This window comes from Meles meles, chromosome 2 (assembly GCF_922984935.1).
Source record: "Meles meles chromosome 2, mMelMel3.1 paternal haplotype, whole genome shotgun sequence".
In the NCBI taxonomy this organism is placed as follows: Eukaryota; Metazoa; Chordata; class Mammalia; order Carnivora; family Mustelidae; genus Meles; species Meles meles.
The window spans coordinates 4,864,039-4,882,111 of record NC_060067.1 but is presented as its reverse complement, the minus strand read 5'-3'; the positions used below and the strand labels follow the sequence as shown (position 1 = coordinate 4,882,111).

Genomic DNA, 18,073 nt, shown 5'->3' with positions numbered 1-18,073 from the left:
CTGAAGTACAGTAAAGTGAAGGTCAGGAAAACAAGGTATGCCTGTGTGTGCAGTGGAATTTCATTTGGTCTTAAAAAGGAAGGAAATTCTGATGCGTGCTATTTGCATAACATGTGAACCTTGAAGACATTGTGCCGCACGAAGTACCCCAGTTGACAGAGGGTGAACACTATGGTTCCACTTGTTTGCGGAGCCTAAAGCAGGCATATTCATAGGGACAGGCCGTCCAGTGGTGATTGCCAGGGCTGGGGGCAGGGGAGAGTGGAGAATTAGTGTTCAGTGGGTATGGTTTTAGATGAGGAAGATGGGAAAAGTTCTGAGATGGATGGTGTTGAGAGGTGCACAACCGTGAGAATGTGCTTAATGCCACCCACGTACTTCAAAACAGTTAAGATGGTGAATTTTATGCTGTATATATTTTACCTGCCACACTTCTAAAAAATTACAAAGGGAAGAAAACAAAGGTTCCGTGCTGTTACTCCATTTGTATGACGTGGTGGGGAAGACACACTGTAGTGACAGCAGGGATCGCAAGCGTTAGGAGTGGCTAAGAGAGATCGGATGAAGTTTTTTTGGTGGTTTATCATGTATTGTGGTGGTGGTTCCTCAAATGTATGTGTGAGTTAAAATGTATGGAACTGTACACTTAAAAAAGGCCAGTGTAACTGCCTTTGAATCCTGAAAATATAGTTAAAAATATCGAAGCTGTAAAAACGTAATTAGCCTGTTGCAGCTGTGGTGGTTGTTGGGGGGGGTTTGCTCTCCCGCTATTACTGTGAATGAGTCTCATTTAAAAAAAAACACGAGATAAAGTATGCCTTATGATTTGTAGCATCATAAAGGACTGGTTTTGTAATTTTAAATGCTAAACTGAAACTAATTTTTTATTAACAAGTACATAGTAAAATACTTGAAAAATACTAAATAGTATAAGAATATAAAATTCAAAGATTGCGTTTGGTAACATTTTAGTACTTTTCATTACTGCTCTGTCTCTGTGCTTGTATTTTTTGTTTATGTCGTTGCTGTCATACTATATGTTAATTTTTGTGTTCTCTTTTTCCTTGAATATTGTTTCTCGAATACTAAAATTCTTGCAGGATACAATTTTAATAGTTATATCATAATGTCGTGTAGATATATAATAATTTATTCAACCGTATTCCTTTTCTTGGGCATTTAGACTGTTTCTGGTATCTCTCATTTCATACATCATTCCTGTGAACATAAGTTCATGTCTTTCATATGTGCAGAAATACAGTTCTGTGTATAAGTGTGTAACTCTTTATTGGAAAGTCTGAATTTAGTGGGATACAAGCATGGAATGGTTTCCTCCGTTCTCTGATTCTAGCTGAGCCATGTGTACGATTTCCTTTCTCTGTTCCCTTCTCTGGCACGTTAGATGGATCTCGTAATTCCAGTAACTGACAATAATCAAAAGTGCAGTTTGATCCAGTTCAGGACTCTAATCTCGTAGGCACAGAGTTCCCTTGCGCAGTTGGGAACCGGGCTTGTATGGCTCATATGGTCTGAAGCGAGGAGGGCTTTATTAAGTTCTCACTCTTACTACTTCCCACTCTAAACACGAAGAGTCCTGCAGTGATGTGACTCAGTTCTGAAATACCTTGACCCCATTGCCTAGGCGGCTTGACTTCTCTGGGGGAGAGACCTGATGAAGGGAATAAGGGAGAAAAGACACACGCCTCTGCTTGCCCACCTGTATTTCTTTTTTTTTTTTTTTTAAAGATTTTATTTTATTCATTCGACAGACAGAGATCACAAGTAGGCAGAGAGGCAGGCAGAGAGAGAGAGAGGAGGAAGCAGGCTCCCTGCTGAGCAGAGAGCCCGATGTGGGGCTCGATCCCAGGACCCTGAGATCATGACCTGAGCCGAAGGCAGAGGCTTAACCCACTGAGCCACCCAGGCGCCCCGCCCACCTGTATTTCTTACCCCACTTTGATTACTGCTACTTCTCTGGCCAGCCCTTATTGGTTTGATGTCCTTCATAGCACACATTCAGCCCGCTAGTTTCCCCTCCTGAAGGGTGACCCTGTCTCTACAGAGTCGTTTCTTGGAGCCTTGCCTCCTCACTTGGCTTGCTTCTACTCAGCTGGATGTTGATTATAATAGGACCTTTTTAGCACCTTTAATTGTTGGCGTCTTCCTTTAGAGTATAGGGTACTACATGCCTTTTTTGCTTTCAGATTTAGGACATAATCATCAGTCCTGAAGAAGCTTCCAGAAAAGCCCCATACAACATCTTCCAAACACATATCTAAGCTTAGGACAGCTATTAGAACAGCCACTAAGCATTTTTCCTACTATATTTAGCTTGGCAAAACATTTTTTTGTTTCTTCTTCATAGTAGAGAGCTACATAGTAGAAGTCTCTCAGCACCCAACAAAGCTTTCTGTTAACAAAACAAAAATCTTTTTTATCTAGCAAAAATTAATAGCTGTTTTTGCCCATTCGTTTCTTCAAACATCCTTCAGTCTGTCTTCACACCAGAGGTCTGTAAGCCAGCCTGTGAGCTCTTTCTGGCTCTTCACCTATTTCTTTACGGCAAGTTTCATTGGAACACAGTTGCACTCATTCGCTCATGTATTGTGTATGGCTTCTTTCTTGCTAAAAGGGCAGAACTGAGTAGTTGCAACATAGACTGTTTGGCCTGCACAGCCCAAAATAGTTTCTGTCTGACCATTTATAGAGGAAGTTTGCCAACTCCTGTTTTGTTTTTTTTTTTTAAAGATTTTATTTATTTGACAGAGAGAGATCACAAGTAGATAGAGAGGCAGGCAGAGAGAGAGAGAGGGAAGCAGGCTCCCTGCTGAGCAGAGAGCCCGATGCGGGACTCGATCCCAGGACCCCGAGATCATGACCTGAGCCGAAGGCAGCGGCTTAACCCACTGAGCCACCCAGGCGCCCGCCAACTCCTGTTTTACACCCTTCCTGTAGAATTCTTTTTTTTTTTTTTAAAGAATAAAATGTGTATGTTATTTATTTACACTGAAAAATTCTGACCATTAATGAGTAAATGGCATAGAGACATTGCAAGATCATGGAAATATCTTGCTCATCAACAAACATTCCTCCAGTTTTTAACATTTATTGAGGATTCTTGCCCAAATCTGTCCACATCCTGATGGTTACAAAGTTTCCAGCTCCACTACTCCTAATACATTTTGGAGGGGGGAAAATCTTATAATCCAAAAATCCACAACAATAAAACAATGTTGGAAACTGCAATAAAAACACAAGTGAAAACAACCGTCTTTTCTAAGAACCACAGAACTATAAATTCAGGAATTCAGGAAGGACATAAAATTTTTAAATGAATCAAACTTATCAAATTACATATGTTAAATGTACAGCTTTTAAGTATTTCAATCCTATCTCATTTGAGAGGTTTAAAAAAATCATGCCGAAGAAATAATGATTTTTGACTTAATCCCAAGTTATGAATATTAATAATTTGCCCACAGTGCATTTGGCCTCCTAGATACAATAGATGATTTTATGGACACATTTGAAATCCAATACATTATGAATTTATGACTCAGAAGTTCCCTTAAATATTTTTAAGTGGTAGAAATATACATAATAGGGTATGGAGAAATAATGCCGGCAAAGCGTTCTGTGTTTTTATCTCAGAGACACACCGTAGAGGTCTCAGGTTATTAAGACAACATAAAAAAAAGTCTTGTGTAGTAAGAGTATGTTTTGGGGATTGGGAAAGAATAATAGCTTTCCCTTTGGTTTGAAATACTCAACAGTTCAAAGTCATGAGCCTGAGAAGGGAGCAGTTAGACTCTCGGGAGCAGAGAGATCCAGTGCAGAAGCACACCTGTTCTCCCGACTCCACCCCCTTGGCGAGTGAGGCTCAGGCTCCCACTTTAAAAGAACTGTCAAGGTCACTTCTATTTCAGAAAGGTCGACGTTTCAGAGTATGAATGACTTTTTCATCTAATTGAGTAGGAACAAATAGTAATTTTGAAATGCTTTCCCAGTGTTACGCATACGAGTCCCTGCATCCCAACCCACAATGCTGTTGTGCCCCGGTGGTGTCGGAGGGTAACGTCTGCAACTCACCAGGCCCTGCGCCCCGGAAGCAGGACGGTGGAGGGTGTGAACAGCCTGCCGTCTCTCTGTCAGTGGCACCGTGGAGCTGAGTGCAGTTCCCTTTCTACCATCAATCGTAATCACAGCTGTTCCCCTTTTCCTGGTCCTGTGAGTTCGCTGGAGGCTGTTCATTAATACGTTATTCCTCCAAACACATTTGGGGCACAGTATCGTCCTCCAGGTATGGGGATAGAAAATTGCAGGCCGGTAGCAAGAACAGGACATACTCTCCCCCGTTTTTCAGGCACCCAGACTTGTCCTGCATGAAATTGCAGGTGAACCCAACCTTCCGTATCTGCAGGCCGACTTCGCCCATGGACCACCCCCCACCTGACACCGTGGGCCTTGTGTGGCGATTCCACTGTCTCCATCTTCCCACCCTGGCTGCAGTTGGACCCAGAGGCACACAGCATCTGGGACTGAAGTTGTCGCGAGTACGGTAGCCACTCCCTCCAGGGGAGCATCAGAGCCAACTGGGCAGTGCCCCACTCTTGGGGGGTACAGCCACTTCAGGAGGGTAGGTTCCATTAGAAGATACCTTTTTCCAGAACTTTCCAGAGACATTTCCCCCGATCCATCTTTGATATTTGTGACTGAGAATCTTGGTCTCCTCTGTGGTGATAGGAATGTTCTTCCCTTGGTCGGGGTAAGCATATTTGCAGATTTCCCCTAAATACGTCTAGTTTCTGGCCTTTGGTGCTCAGCTTTAGGGGTTGGCACGAGGCCCACAGGATGTGAAGCATGTTGGTTGATGCCAATTTAGAAAGTAATGGAGGAATTGGGATTTTCTTCCAAAGTCTTACTTTTCCATTGCCTTGTGCCTTCTTTTCTGAGCAAGAAGCTTTGTCTTCTTTCGTAGGTTCTTTTCATTCGGTCCCACTCGTGGAGGTTCTTTGCAACTTCGGTTCACCAGAAGCCTGCTGTTTCTCTTTGGGTTCTTCTGATACTGGTTAGGATGGGCCAGCCAGAGAGTCTGCCCTCGACTTTGTGGAGTTCTCCTTTTTGCCTTTTACTTTCTCCACGTCCTAAGAGAAGTGAAGGTTGACAAAAAGAAAACTCTTACTTACTTTCTCTGTAGAATTCTTTCTAAAACCTAGATCAGATATACCAATTGTCTGCTGAGAAACATTAGTTTTTCACTGCTTGCAGTTCTAAATAAAATCTTTAGCTTTATATTCAAATCTTTCTGTAGTCTCCAGTCACTATGTCGAGTTCAAATTCAGTATTTCTTGTTATTTTCAGTGATGCAGGCTGAAGGTTGGCAGCTTACAGGCTGAGTTCGGTTCCCCATACTTACTGGGCCCAGGTAATGGTTTTGTTTTGCTTTCTTGAGTGAGCATTTAAAAACTAGGTGATATCACAAAGACATTCAGGCTTCTAGTTCTTGACGCGTTGAGAATTCTGTTAACTCTGGCCCCAGCCCTCAGTGCGGCAGTGCGTTAGTGGTCAGTCGCTTCCTGCCTCCCCCGCAGGGAGTGGTACCGTCCAGCTCCGCCCAGCCTGTGTCGCACAGGTGTCGTGGGTGTATGTACTCACACCCAGCGCTCCTCAGTCCTACATGCCACCTGCTCTGGCCACTGTGAGCATTTGCGTTGGCAACACTGGGGCTAAATGCAGCGAGCCACCTGCTGGTCACCTGTTCTGCCCTCTTGGGATGCTACCTTCTGCTGCTCCTTCCTCCTGGAAGGTCACCGTCGTCCCGCAGAACTCTTCATCCTTTAAGACTCAGCACATCGTTAAGACCCGTGTGTCCCCTTCTTTGGGTAGCCTTCTCTGTCAAAGTCAGTCACTTCTGCCTCTCTGCCTTTGTGCTCTGTTGTTCGTGTAAGTTAGAGCGGCACCTGTGATGTTGTATTTTAGCTACCAGACTGTAAATTCCTTGAACGGGAGGTTTGTATCTTGTTCATCTTTTGTTACTAGTTCCCCGCGTGACGATGGATAGAGCGGGAGCCAAGAGGGGGTAGGTGAATTATATGGTGATACCACCTAAAAGCTTGGAAGGCAGTAAAGGATTCATTTGGCAGAGAGGACAATTCATAATGTTTCGACTTAAATGCATCTTCTTTTCCATGAAGCGTTTTACTTGGTTTTCTCTTTTTCTACCCTATGTTTGTAACAATTTGTATTTTCCTGGCAACTGATACTTTGTTTTTCATAAGGGTTACCAACTCTTAAAAACTGTGTCCAGGGTCACAAGCTAGTAAATAGTGTGAGTCTTCAGATGCAAATTTCTCTGCCTTTAGAGCTAATGCAGACAGCTGCTGAGCCGCTTCTTACCAGGGGTCTGTGCGCTTGGATCAGTTACAGAGTTTTCCGAGTCTCCATTGTGTAGTTCCTATCTCAGAGGATTCTTGGGAGAAATGAATGAGAATATTTACATAATGCTTAGAATAGAGCTTGGTGCAGAGTATTTACTCAATAAATAGAGCTACTCAATCAATTATTCTTACTATTGCTTTCCTTAATTTTATATAGGAAACACACAGATTATCTTCCTTTTCTTGATTGTGACTGTTAGAGGAGTCGGGGTGATTAAGACTATTGGCCCATCTACAGAAACTGTATGCCATGCCATCCTTTATTTACTCTTAGAACGTTGCATTTGTGGGGTACCTGGGTGGCTCAGTCATTGGGTGTCTGCCTTTACCTCAGATCATGATCCTGGGGTCCTGGGATCAGGACCCACACTGGGCTCCCCACTCAGCGGGAAGCCTGCTTCTCCCTCTCCTCCCCCTGTTTGTGTTCCCTCTCTTGCTGTCTCTTTCTCTATTAGATTAATAAATCTTTAAAAAAATAAAGGAAAAAAAGAACATTGCATTTGGAAGAGATTTTGGAGATTACATGTTCTAACAGGTGCTTGCCACAGGAGCAGTCCTCTCTCCAGTTTCCAGTTAGAGTTGCTCATTCATCGAAGGGCTGTCAGAGCATTTACAGAGACAGCAGCTGACCCACTTCAGGAGGATCATGTGATTGTTAAAAAATCATGTGTACATAATTCACTTGTTGTCCTTTGTGTTTTAGTTTTAGGCCCCTGTAAAAGGTAAAAAATTAAGTCAAATCCTTTTCCTACAATGTAGTCCTTAGTCCAAAATATTTTAAGACTTACCTTTTGTCTAGCAGTTCTCAAAGTACAACGACTAGGGATCCATTTTAAGTGACACACTTTCCTCAGAAGCCTTTCTTTTCTCTTCCCCTTTCTTTTAAACAGAGAATCCATTGAAGACCCTGAAAGCATAGTCTAATTCTTTTGTGTGCCTTGTGCAGTTTTCTGGAGCGAGGTGTTTTTTTTTAAGATTTTATTTATTTATTTGACAGAGATCACAAGTAGGCAGAGAGGCAGGCAGAGAGAGAGAGGAAGAGAAGCAGGCTTCCCACTGGGCAGAGAGCCCGATGCAGGGCTCCATCCCAGGATCCTGGGATCATGACCTGAGCCGAAGGCAGAGGCTTTAACCCACTGAGCCACCCAGGCGCCCCTGGAGTGGGTTTTGATAACCCCTAAAAGTTTGAGAATCATTGCCTTAGTGGGGGGAGTTAAAGTGCTGATGTGGTAAGAGGACCCTGGGCTTGCCTTATCTCTCAGCTACAGCTCGACAACCACCGTAGCATTCTGAATACTCAAGACATCAGCATGAGGACTGATAGAACACACCGCATAGCAAGAGGGAAAGGAGAGGCCACTTCAGGGACGTAGAAAGTGCTGAGATGTGGTTTGAGGGAGACACAGATTGCAGGTGCTGGGGAAGGAATGGAGCCCTGGTCGCGGAGAAAGGCTAGAGAGAGTGCAGCACGGAGGCATGAGCACAAGGAGAACACTTTCCCAAAGCTGTTGCCTCGGGAAAAGGTTACGGGCTGAATTTTGTGGGCTTTTGCAGCCAGCAGGACTCAAAGACTGGAGTTTCAGAGGTTCCCCGGCTCGGTTGTGATAGAGACCTGAGGACACTGTCCCACTTCTGGAGCGGTGGCAGGCAAACAGCTCTGGTGCAGACTCTCTGAGAATCACTATCTGAGAAATCAGGCTCTCTGAGAATTGCCTAAGGGCTGTGGGGAGAGACTTCGTACTTTTTGGGGAGCATCCTTGAGAGGTAGGCGTTGCTTCTTCATGGGCAGAAGAACTGGTGAGTGCCATTTCCCTCCTGCCCCTCAGCAGAGGTGCAGAGACACCTGCCAAGGGCAGCTAACTGGTACCCCCTGTTTAGCCTGCCTGCTCCAAATCCTATGCCCTGCAGTCTGGGGCCGCTGTCCTTCTGGACAAACCTGCATCCGTCGCAGCACAGTGCGACCCTTCCCCAGAAGACCGGTACAGGTCCCTGTCACACCAGTCTCTGAAGTTTGGAATTTTAAAACTCATCAGGCCTGATTAGATTAGAGCCCAGGATGTGCTGTGCTGCTCCCGGCAGGCAAACGACCCAGAGACAGGCAGTGTGAAATCAGTAATGGAAAAATGCCTGTGACACATGAGGGCAATCATTCACCCCTCCAAAAGTGCTTCCCTCTCTCTAGGGACAAAGCCAGACGGTACCCTTTCCCTCCCCTGCATCTTGGCACAGACCAACTTCAGTAAACAGCGCAGCGCCAACACTGGCTGCCTTACCTGCTTCTACCAAGTCCCTGCCCCTCCCTCCCCCCACCAGACTCCGCTGGAACTACTTTTCTAGAGCAAGACCAGCACAGTGGGCCCTTCCCCCAGAAGACCAGCACAGACCTCCACATGTACCATGTCTGCTGACCGTAGAGTGCTGCAAAAGCTTCATTTCTAGTGGAAATCGTATTAGGTCTCTTTTAGCAAGTTGACCAGAGCATACCTCATCGAAACTCGCCATACTCTGGTAAGGTCCAAACACTTCCCACTGTAGGCGGGGAGAAATTCTGCAGAGGACCGACCTGAGGGACAGAGCAGCCATCACACAGCAGCAGGGTGCACGCAGCACACCAGAGACACTTCCCGAAGAGCCAGGCCCTGGACAGTATATCACCTCTTCTTCATAGAGCCACACTCAGGTTCAGGAAACATAACAGGCTTTCCTAACACCCAGAAGACAAAAACTTAGACAGATGCCAAGACAGAGGAACTCATCTCAAAAGAAAGAACTCGAGAAGGTCGTGGCCAGGGATCTAATGTCTCCTGAGGCGAGGGAAACAGAAGCAAACATAAACTGTTGAGCCTTTGTCAAGATAAAAAGCTTCTGCACAGTGAAGGAAGCAGCAAAACTAAGCGCAGCCTTCGAATGGGAGAAGATATTTGCAAGTGACATATCTGATAATGGGTTAATATCCAAAACGTATAAAACTCAAATACCCAAAAAACAAATACTCCACTTAAAAAAATGGGCAGATGGGATGCCTGGGTGGCTCAGTTGGTTAAGCGGCTGCCTTCGGCTCAGGTCATGATCCCAGTGTCCTGGGATCGAGTCCCACATTGGGTTCCTTGCTCCGCAGGGAGCCAGCTTCTCCCTCTGCCTCTGCCTGCCTCTCTGCCTGCCTGTACTCTCTGTATCTCTCTGACAAATAAATAAAAATCTAAAAAAAAAAAAAATGGGCAGAAAACATGAATAGACACTTTTCCAAAGAAGACATCCAGATGGCCAACGTGCATATGAAAAGATACCCAGCATCCTCATCATCACGGAAATAGAAGTCAAAACCATCACCTCACATTTGTCAGAATGGCTAAAATTAACACAGGAAACAATAGATGTTGGTGAGGAGAAAGGGGAACTCTCTTCTCACTGTTGGTGGGAATGCCAGTTGGTGCAGCTACTCTGGAAAACAGTATAGAGGCTCCTCAGAAAGTTAGAAATCGAGCTACCCTGCCTCTAGCATTGCACAACAAGGTATTTACCTAAAGGATAACAGGAATACTGATTTAAAGAGATACAGGCATCCCAATGTTCATAGCAGCATTATCAACAGTAGCCAAATTATGGAGAGAGGCCAAATGTTCATTCATTGATGAATGGATAAAGAAAATATGGTAAATGTATGCAATGGAATATTACTCAGCCAAAAAAAAAAGAATGGAATCTTGCCATTTGCAAAGGCATAGATGGGAGCTAGAGAACATTATTATGTTAAGTGAAAGACAAATACCATGTAATTTCAGTCATGTGCAATTTAAGAAACAAACAGATGAGCATAGGAGTAAAGAAAAGAGGCAAACCAGAAAACAGACTCTTAAAGAAAAAGTTTTACTAATTTTAGAGAGTGACACAAGTGGGAGGAGTAAAGAGAGAGGAGAGAAAACCTCAAGCAGACTCTGCACTGAGCTTGGAGCCCAACTCGGGGTTTAGTCTCACAACCCCAGCATCTTGACATGAGCTAAAACCAAGAGTTGGATGCTTAACAGACTGCTACCCAGATGCCCCTACAGACTCTTAAGAGAACAAATTAAGGGTTGCTGGAGAGGAGGTGGGTAGGGGATGGGTTAAAGGGTGATGGGTATTAGGAGGGCGCTTGTTGAGATGAGCACTGGCTGTTGTATGTAAGTGACGAATCACTAAGTTTACACCTGAAACTGGTATTACACTGTATGTTAACTAATTGGAATTTAAATAAAATCTTGGGGAAAAGGAATCATCGCGTCAGACACTCATGGCTACAGTTTTCTTTGCACTCATCTGCATCTCAAAGGGCTGAAAAAATGGTCAGGAACCACTAATGTTTAGTTTTCTCATCATTGTAAAAACTGAAGACAAAGGTTAGGAATTGCATGGAAAGAGGAAAATCTGAGAGTCACAGCAAAGAGAGACATAGAGCTCACCTGTATCCCCTGAGCCTGCACCCAGACACCCTGGGAAGTCTTCCATCTCATCAGCTTAGGCATTTCTTTTTTCTTTTTTAATTCATTTAGCCAGCATATAGTACATCATTCATTTCAGATATAGTGTTCAGTAGTTCATCAGTTGCATATAACACTCAGTGCTTATCACAACACATACCCCAATGTCCGTCACCCAGTTGCCCCAGCCTCCCCCCCACCTCCCCTCCAGCAGCCCTCAGTTTGTTTCCTGCAGTCTAGAGTCTTTCATGGTTTGTCTGCCTCTCTGATTTTTTCCCATTCCGTTTTCCCTCCCTTCCCCTATGATCCTCTGCACTATTTTTTATATTCCACGTATGAGTGAAACTATATTTTGTTTTTCTCTGATTGACTTATTTCACTTAGTATTATACCTTCAGTTCCATCCACATCGATGTAAATGGTACATATTCATTTGGGAGACTATTTCTGACGTAATAAGGGACGTTAAGCAGAACGTAGGATTCAGTAAGGTAGTCTTTTCTTGAAACCATATCTGCTACAGGATGAGGAATAACTACCTTGTCTTGGAGTGGGCAGTCACTTTAGCTGAACATGAGTAGTATTCAAATGCACACATATGCACGTGCGCAAATATAGTGCTTGCCAGAGTTCAGGCTCCACCAATCCCAGCTTTGTTTAGCTTTTTATTTCTCTCTTTCCTGGTATACCAAGTCTTATGCTCTGATACTGAGAATTATATCATCTCAAAATGGCCTGTCCTTACCTCCGTAAGACTACAAAATGTTATTGCATGAGCGCACCATGGAAGCGCAGAGTAACTGAGATGTAGGTAGAGAAGCTCGCAAATGTTGGTTTCCTGAGTTACTGTCAGCCCAAATACATTTCCTGTGCAAGTTTTGAGAAAATTTGGGGTGCTTGGGTGGCTCAGTGGGTTAAGCTTCTGCCTTGGGCTCAGGTCATGATCTCAGGGACCTGGGATCGAGCCCCACATCGGGCTCTCTGCTCAGTGGGGAGCCTGCTTCCTCCTCTCTCTCTGCCTGCCTCTCTGCCTACTTGTGATCTCTCTCTCTGTCAAATAACTAAGAAAGAAAATCTTTAAAAAAAAAAAAAAGTGCATGCATACTTTTTTTTTTTTTTTTTTTTTTTTTTTTTTTTTTGCAGAGGAACAGTTCTTTATTGACCCAGGCTTTGACCCAAGCCAGAATGATGACGTCAGTCCAGCTTCCACTAGGAAGCCTGAGGCTTCTTACATCTTCTCATTCTTGCCAACAGCTGGAATAATCCAACTTTCTCATTTTTATAGTCTAGTTTAAGTTCTGTAAATTGCCTTTTCATAGCATTTGCCTATTGTTCTATCAGGGTTACTGTTCTCTTGTTGGTTTGCAGGAATTTCTTTTTTTTTTTTTTTTCCATTTTATTTATTTTTTCAGCGTAACAGTATTCATTCTTTTTGCACAACACCCAGTGCTCCATGCAAAACGTGCCCTCCCCATTACCCACCACCTGTTCCCCCAACCTCCCACCCCTGACCCTTCAAAACCCTCAGGTTGTTTTTCAGAGTCCATAGTCTCTTATGGTTCGCCTCCCCTCCCCAATGTCCATAGCCCGCTCCCCCTCTCCCAATCCCACCTCCCCCCAGCAACCCCCAGTTTGTTTTGTGAGATTAAGAGTCATTTATGGTTTGTCTCCCTCCCAATCCCATCTTGTTTCATTTATTCTTCTCCTATCCCCCTACCCCCCCATGTTGCTTCTCCATGTCCTCATATCAGGGAGATCATATGATAGTTGTCTTTCTCCGATTGACTTATTTCACTAAGCATGATACGCTCTAGTTCCATCCACGTCGTCGCAAATGGCAAGATTTCATTTCTTTTGATGGCTGCATAGTATTCCATTGTGTATATATACCACAATGAGATATCACCTCACACCAGTCAGAATGGCTAAAATTAACAAGTCAGGAAATGACAGATGCTGGAGAGGATGTGGAGAAAGGGGAACCCTCCTCCACTGTTGGTGGGAATGCAAGCTGGTCCAACCACTCTGGAAAACAGCATGGAGGTTCCTCAAAATGTTGAAAATAGAACTACCCTATGACCCAGCAATTGCACTACTGGGTATTTACCCTAAAGATACAAACATAGTGATCCGAAGGGGCACGTGTACCCGAATGTTTATAGCAGCAATGTCTACAATAGCCAGACTATGGAAAGAACCTAGATGTCCATCAACAGATGAATGCATGCATACTTTTTGACCATAATTAGCATCAACAGTCAATTAAGTAATCGCAATTACTATATAAACCATGAAATATATAGATTTTTCATAATTTTGTATAGTATCTTAAAAAGTAAAATGAAATATGGTTATAAATATTTTCAAATTGAACAGAGGACACAATACTAAAGATTAGAGGTGCTGAAATTTGGACAAAAATGTAAACTATGTTTAAAAGCATTTTTACATATTTTAAAACTTAATGAAGTCCTTGAAGTCATTCTAATAATGAAAGTCATAGAGAAATTGTTTGTTTTGTATTTCTCAAGCATATGTTGCATGTGTTCAGCATCTTATTTGAACTAACTGTAGGCAGTATAAGTCCACAAAAGTATAGTTGAGTTTAGTATATTATTTAATGTTTTATAATGTAACAATGTAGAGCATAACTTAATAATAAATAGTAAAAGCTATATCGGACATCTGTTCTTTCTTGTATCTGTTACTTTCCCAAATTTAAGGTAGCTGCAGGTCTTTAACAAAGGCTGAAGGAACTTAACAGAGCTGTGGTGGTTGCTTCAGTTGGTAATAGGACAATTTGATTAATGTAGACAGTTGAGAGAGGAATGAAAGGAGACACATGTTGATACCCTTAGTTTTTGTTTCATTTTGTTTTGTTTTTTAACATTGCAAATGTAAGGTAGCCTTTTCTGCTAGTGAACTACGTGATTAAAGCCTGTAAGTTCTCTGGACTGAGAAGGTGAATTAATAAGCATTGCTTGATTTTTTTCCCCCCCCTCTCAGAACTCCCACTTACAGATTGGCTTAAGGGAAAATTCTCCAGTAATGTCCAGACCTTCTCATTTAGGGTTTGGTGTTACATCTTGTCCAAGCGAGTGTCAAATAAGTGTTGTCTGGTGATAATGAGAATAATTTTTTTCATGAGGAATTCTCTTCATGCTGACACAGCACGTTTCTCATAGGGGTCTTAGAATCACTGGAGAATAGAAACCTTGCTTGAACTTCCAACTATTACCATGTGACTTTTTTTTCCAGTTATGCTATTATGAGTTTTACATGAATTTTTAAAAAATTGATGCATTTAGCGAAGTGTAAAATCCTTTAAACATTGGGATGTAATGTAGCTGATTTTAACTGGTATATTTTAGAAGAGTAACATGGTAAACATAAGGACTTTTTCCCAGTTGTGAGCTAGCTTCTGGAATTTTACGTATAGGGCGTGTTCACTGTATATTTACTTACTACTGTTTTCATTGAATAGCAGGATATTTGTTATTTCATAGTGTGTTAGCATAGCATCCTGGAAATGTCCCTGTAGCAGGGGTGTGTTGTGTGAATGTGTGTGGTTAAGTAGTTTTATTTTGTACTCCTGAGAGCATGAATTTCTGAACATTTTCCTATGAAAATGCTCCTTCAAAAGTAAATCAGCAACAGGGGTGCCTGAGGGGCTCAGTGGGCTGAGCGTCTGACTTCCCTGAGGGGCTCAGTGGGCTGAGCGTCTGACTTCCACTCAGGTCAGGTCATGACCTCCGGGCCCCACACTGGGCTGTGCGCTCAGTGCAGAGCCTGCTTGTCACTCTCCCCCAACTCTCCCTGCTCATGCTCTTTGTCTCTCTCTCAAATAAACAAAATCTTAAAAAAAAAAAAAAAAAAAGTAGCAAAAAACTTCAAAAGGAAATATCGGTGAGTCTTTGGATGTAGGGATCAGGGGATGGTATATTCTGCCCAGGTTGTGCTTTGGGGAAAATACTTGGAAATCAGGAATCTCAAGTAGAGCAGCTTGAACAAACTTTACTGTGATATGTTTCATAAGGTAATTAAGTCTTGACATGTAAAGACGTGTGAGTGTAGCCTTCTAAAAGAAGAGAGACAGAAGTTTTTTCTTTCACAGGAGGGTCTCTTAACAGATGAAAATAATTACTGGTACAGTTACCAAAAGTTGTATTATCTTCTCACTTTCACATTATTAACGTTCTATATCCTTTCTTTCAGCTGGATATGCCAAGTGACCAGATAGCTGCAAATCTGCAAGCAGTTATCGGTGAAGTCTGTAAGCACAGACCAGTCAATTTGGGTAAGCAATTTGCTGCGGTAGACGTCCCTAGAGCTCGGGGATTCTTTAAAAATGTAAAATATTAAGAAAACAAGTTAAGAGCAAGTAACAGTGTACAATAGCAGCAATATTTTCAGGGGTTAAATAAATAAAATTTAACTATCCAGAGGATTCCTAATGACCTTATTAACCAGTTGTAGTTGTTTGGAGAGGAGACCTCTTTAACATTAGTAAGGAAATCCTGAAATCTTTGTAAATTCCATTATTTCTACCATTAAGTATTAACTTTGAAAGAAAATTGTAACTGATTGCCTTAAACTTGCAACAGTGTTAAATAGAAACTAAAAGCATTTATGAAATATTTTGAAGCAGATTTGTCACTGACGTTAGCAATTGTCTTTTTCAATGTTACTTATTTTTTCAAAAGAACAAAGTTTTTAATCATGTCACGAGAGTCACTCTTATAAACTGGTAATTCCTGCACAACGGTGAAACTTGATGGAGATGTGGAGGCTGTTTCGTAGGATGGAAGCACAGAGCCAGACCCCTACTGTCCCACTATGTGCCACATCGTCTCCTCAGACAAGCTTCCCTGCCAGCCGCTGCAGCCCAGAAAGGGTTCACTGTACTCAGTAGACTCTTCGTTTATAGCCTTGCCATGATAGGACTCCGTCAGGCTTAGTCTTATAACCAAGTGTGTAATTAAAACCCAATCTTAAGCTATTTTTTACCTTCCTTGGAAGTTAACACGCTGGTGAATAAAGACCTCACTTGTTAATTCTGCTGCCACAGGTGTGGCCGTAGTACTTAGTGATTGTGCGTGTGCGCATTCTTACGTTCCACGGGCATTTTGCTTTCAGGATAGGACCTTCTGAGACAGGCAGGAATGAAATGATGAACAGCAGATCTCTAAAAGCAGTGTGTCCTCTTTTTGCCATTTTCGAAGTTGTATATCAATATAATTAATATACAATATCCTTTTAGTTTCAAGTGTACAACATAATAATTCAACATTTGTATACATTGCAAATTGATAAGTTAGTATCACAGTAATGCTGACTTTATTTCTGTGCATCACATCCCCTTGGCTGATTTATTTCATAACTGAATGTTTGTTCCTCTTGATTCCCTTCACCCATTTTGTCCCCCCCACACCTGGTCCCTTCTCTTCTGGCGCCCACCAGTCTGTTCTCCGTATCTGTGAGACGGGGTTTGGTTTGGTTGGTTTGTTTTGTATTTTAGATTTCACTTATCAGTGAAATCATTGATATTTGTCTCTGTCTGCCTCATTTCACTTAGCAAAGTATCCTCAAGGTCCATTAATGCAACAAGTAGTAAGATTTCATTCTTTAATATGCCTGAGTAGGATTCCATTGTGTGTGTGTGTGTGTGTGTGTGTGCGCGTGCGCGTATGTGCACGTGCAGACACCATATCTTCTTTCTTCATTCATGTATAGATGGACGCTTAGGTTGTCTCCAGATCTTGACTATTGCAAATATGCTGCAAGGAACGTAGGGGTGCATATATCTTTTCAAACTAGTGTGTTCATTTTCTTCTGATACATACCCAAAAGTGGAGTTGCTGGGCCATATGGTCATTCTTTTGGTGGTTTTTGGAGGAATCCTCATACTCTTTTCCAGTGTCTGCCCTAATTTACATTCCCACTAACTGTGCATGAGGGTTCTCTTTTTCTCCACATCCTTGCTTGTTATTTTTGATAACAGCCACTCTGACAGGTGTGAGGTGGTTTGGATTTGCATTTCCCTGGTGATGAGTGATGTTGAGCTTTTCATGTGCCTGTTTTCCTCCTGTGTGTTTTGGGAAATTGTCTCTTTAGATTCTCTGCCCAGTTTTAGATTGGATTTTTTTTTGTTACTGAGTTTTATGAGTTCTTTATAAACTTTGGATACTAATCCCTTATCAGATATATGATTTGCAAATACCTTCTTCTGTTCTCCAGATTGCCTTTTGATTTTGTTGATGGTTTCCTTTGCTGTTCAGAGCTTTTTAGTTTGTTGTAGTCTCATTTGTTTTTGTTTTTGTTGCCCGTTGTAGTCATCCTGCTAAGACCAATGTCGAAGAGCTTACCAAATGTATTTTCTTCTAGGAGTTTTATTGTTCCAAGTCTTATTTTCAAGTCTTTAACCTATTGGAGTTAATATTTGTATGTGGTGTGAGATATTGGTTCAGTTTCCCTCTTTGCATGTTACCTGTTCAGTTTTCCCAGCACATTTATTAAAGAGACTGTCCTTCTTCCATTGTATGTCCTTGCCTCCTGTGTTGTGAATTAATTGACTATATATGTATGGCTTTATTTCTAGGCGCTCTATTCTGTTCCATATGTCTTTTTATGTCAATATCATACTGTTTTAATTACTGTAGCTTTGTAGTATAGGTTAAAACCAGGAAGCTTGGTATCTCTGGCTTTGTTCTTTCTCAAGATTGCTTTGGCTGTTCAGCGTCTTTTGTGGTTCCATACAAATTTTAGAATTATTTGTTCTATTTTTGTGAGCAATATTATTGGAATTTTGATAGAGATTGCATTGAATTTGTAGATCACTTTGGGCCATATGTACATCCTTACAATATTAATTCTTCAAATTCATGAGCATGGACTGTTTCTTTGTATTGTCTTCAGTTTCTTTTATCACTGTCTTACGGTGTTCAATGTACTAATCTTTCACCTTCTTTATTTCTTTCTAGGTATTTTATTCTTTTCAATGCAGTTGTAAATGGGTTTACTCTCTTAATTTCTCTTTCTGATCATTTGTTGTTAGTGTATAGAAACAACTGATTTTTGTATATTGATTTTGTACCCTGCCACTTTTTTTAACATCTTAATTCTTTTTTCATGTTCCAAGATTCATTATTTATGCACCACACACAGTGCTCCATGTAGTAC

At 42.1% G+C, this 18,073-nt stretch overlaps 1 protein-coding gene and 1 pseudogene across 1 annotated transcript in view; one reads left to right on the top strand and one right to left on the bottom strand.

Annotated features, from left to right (window-relative positions):
• MRPL1 (mitochondrial ribosomal protein L1) overlaps positions 1–18,073 on the top strand; it is a 102,258-nt gene that overhangs the window by 71,184 nt on the left and 13,001 nt on the right. Inside the window, exon 8 of the mRNA XM_045996550.1 lies at positions 15,110–15,191. Within this exon, the coding sequence (XP_045852506.1) occupies positions 15,110–15,191 (82 nt within the window). The remainder of the gene's footprint in view (positions 1–15,109; positions 15,192–18,073) is intronic.
• On the bottom strand, positions 3,964–8,939 carry LOC123932426 (annotated as a pseudogene).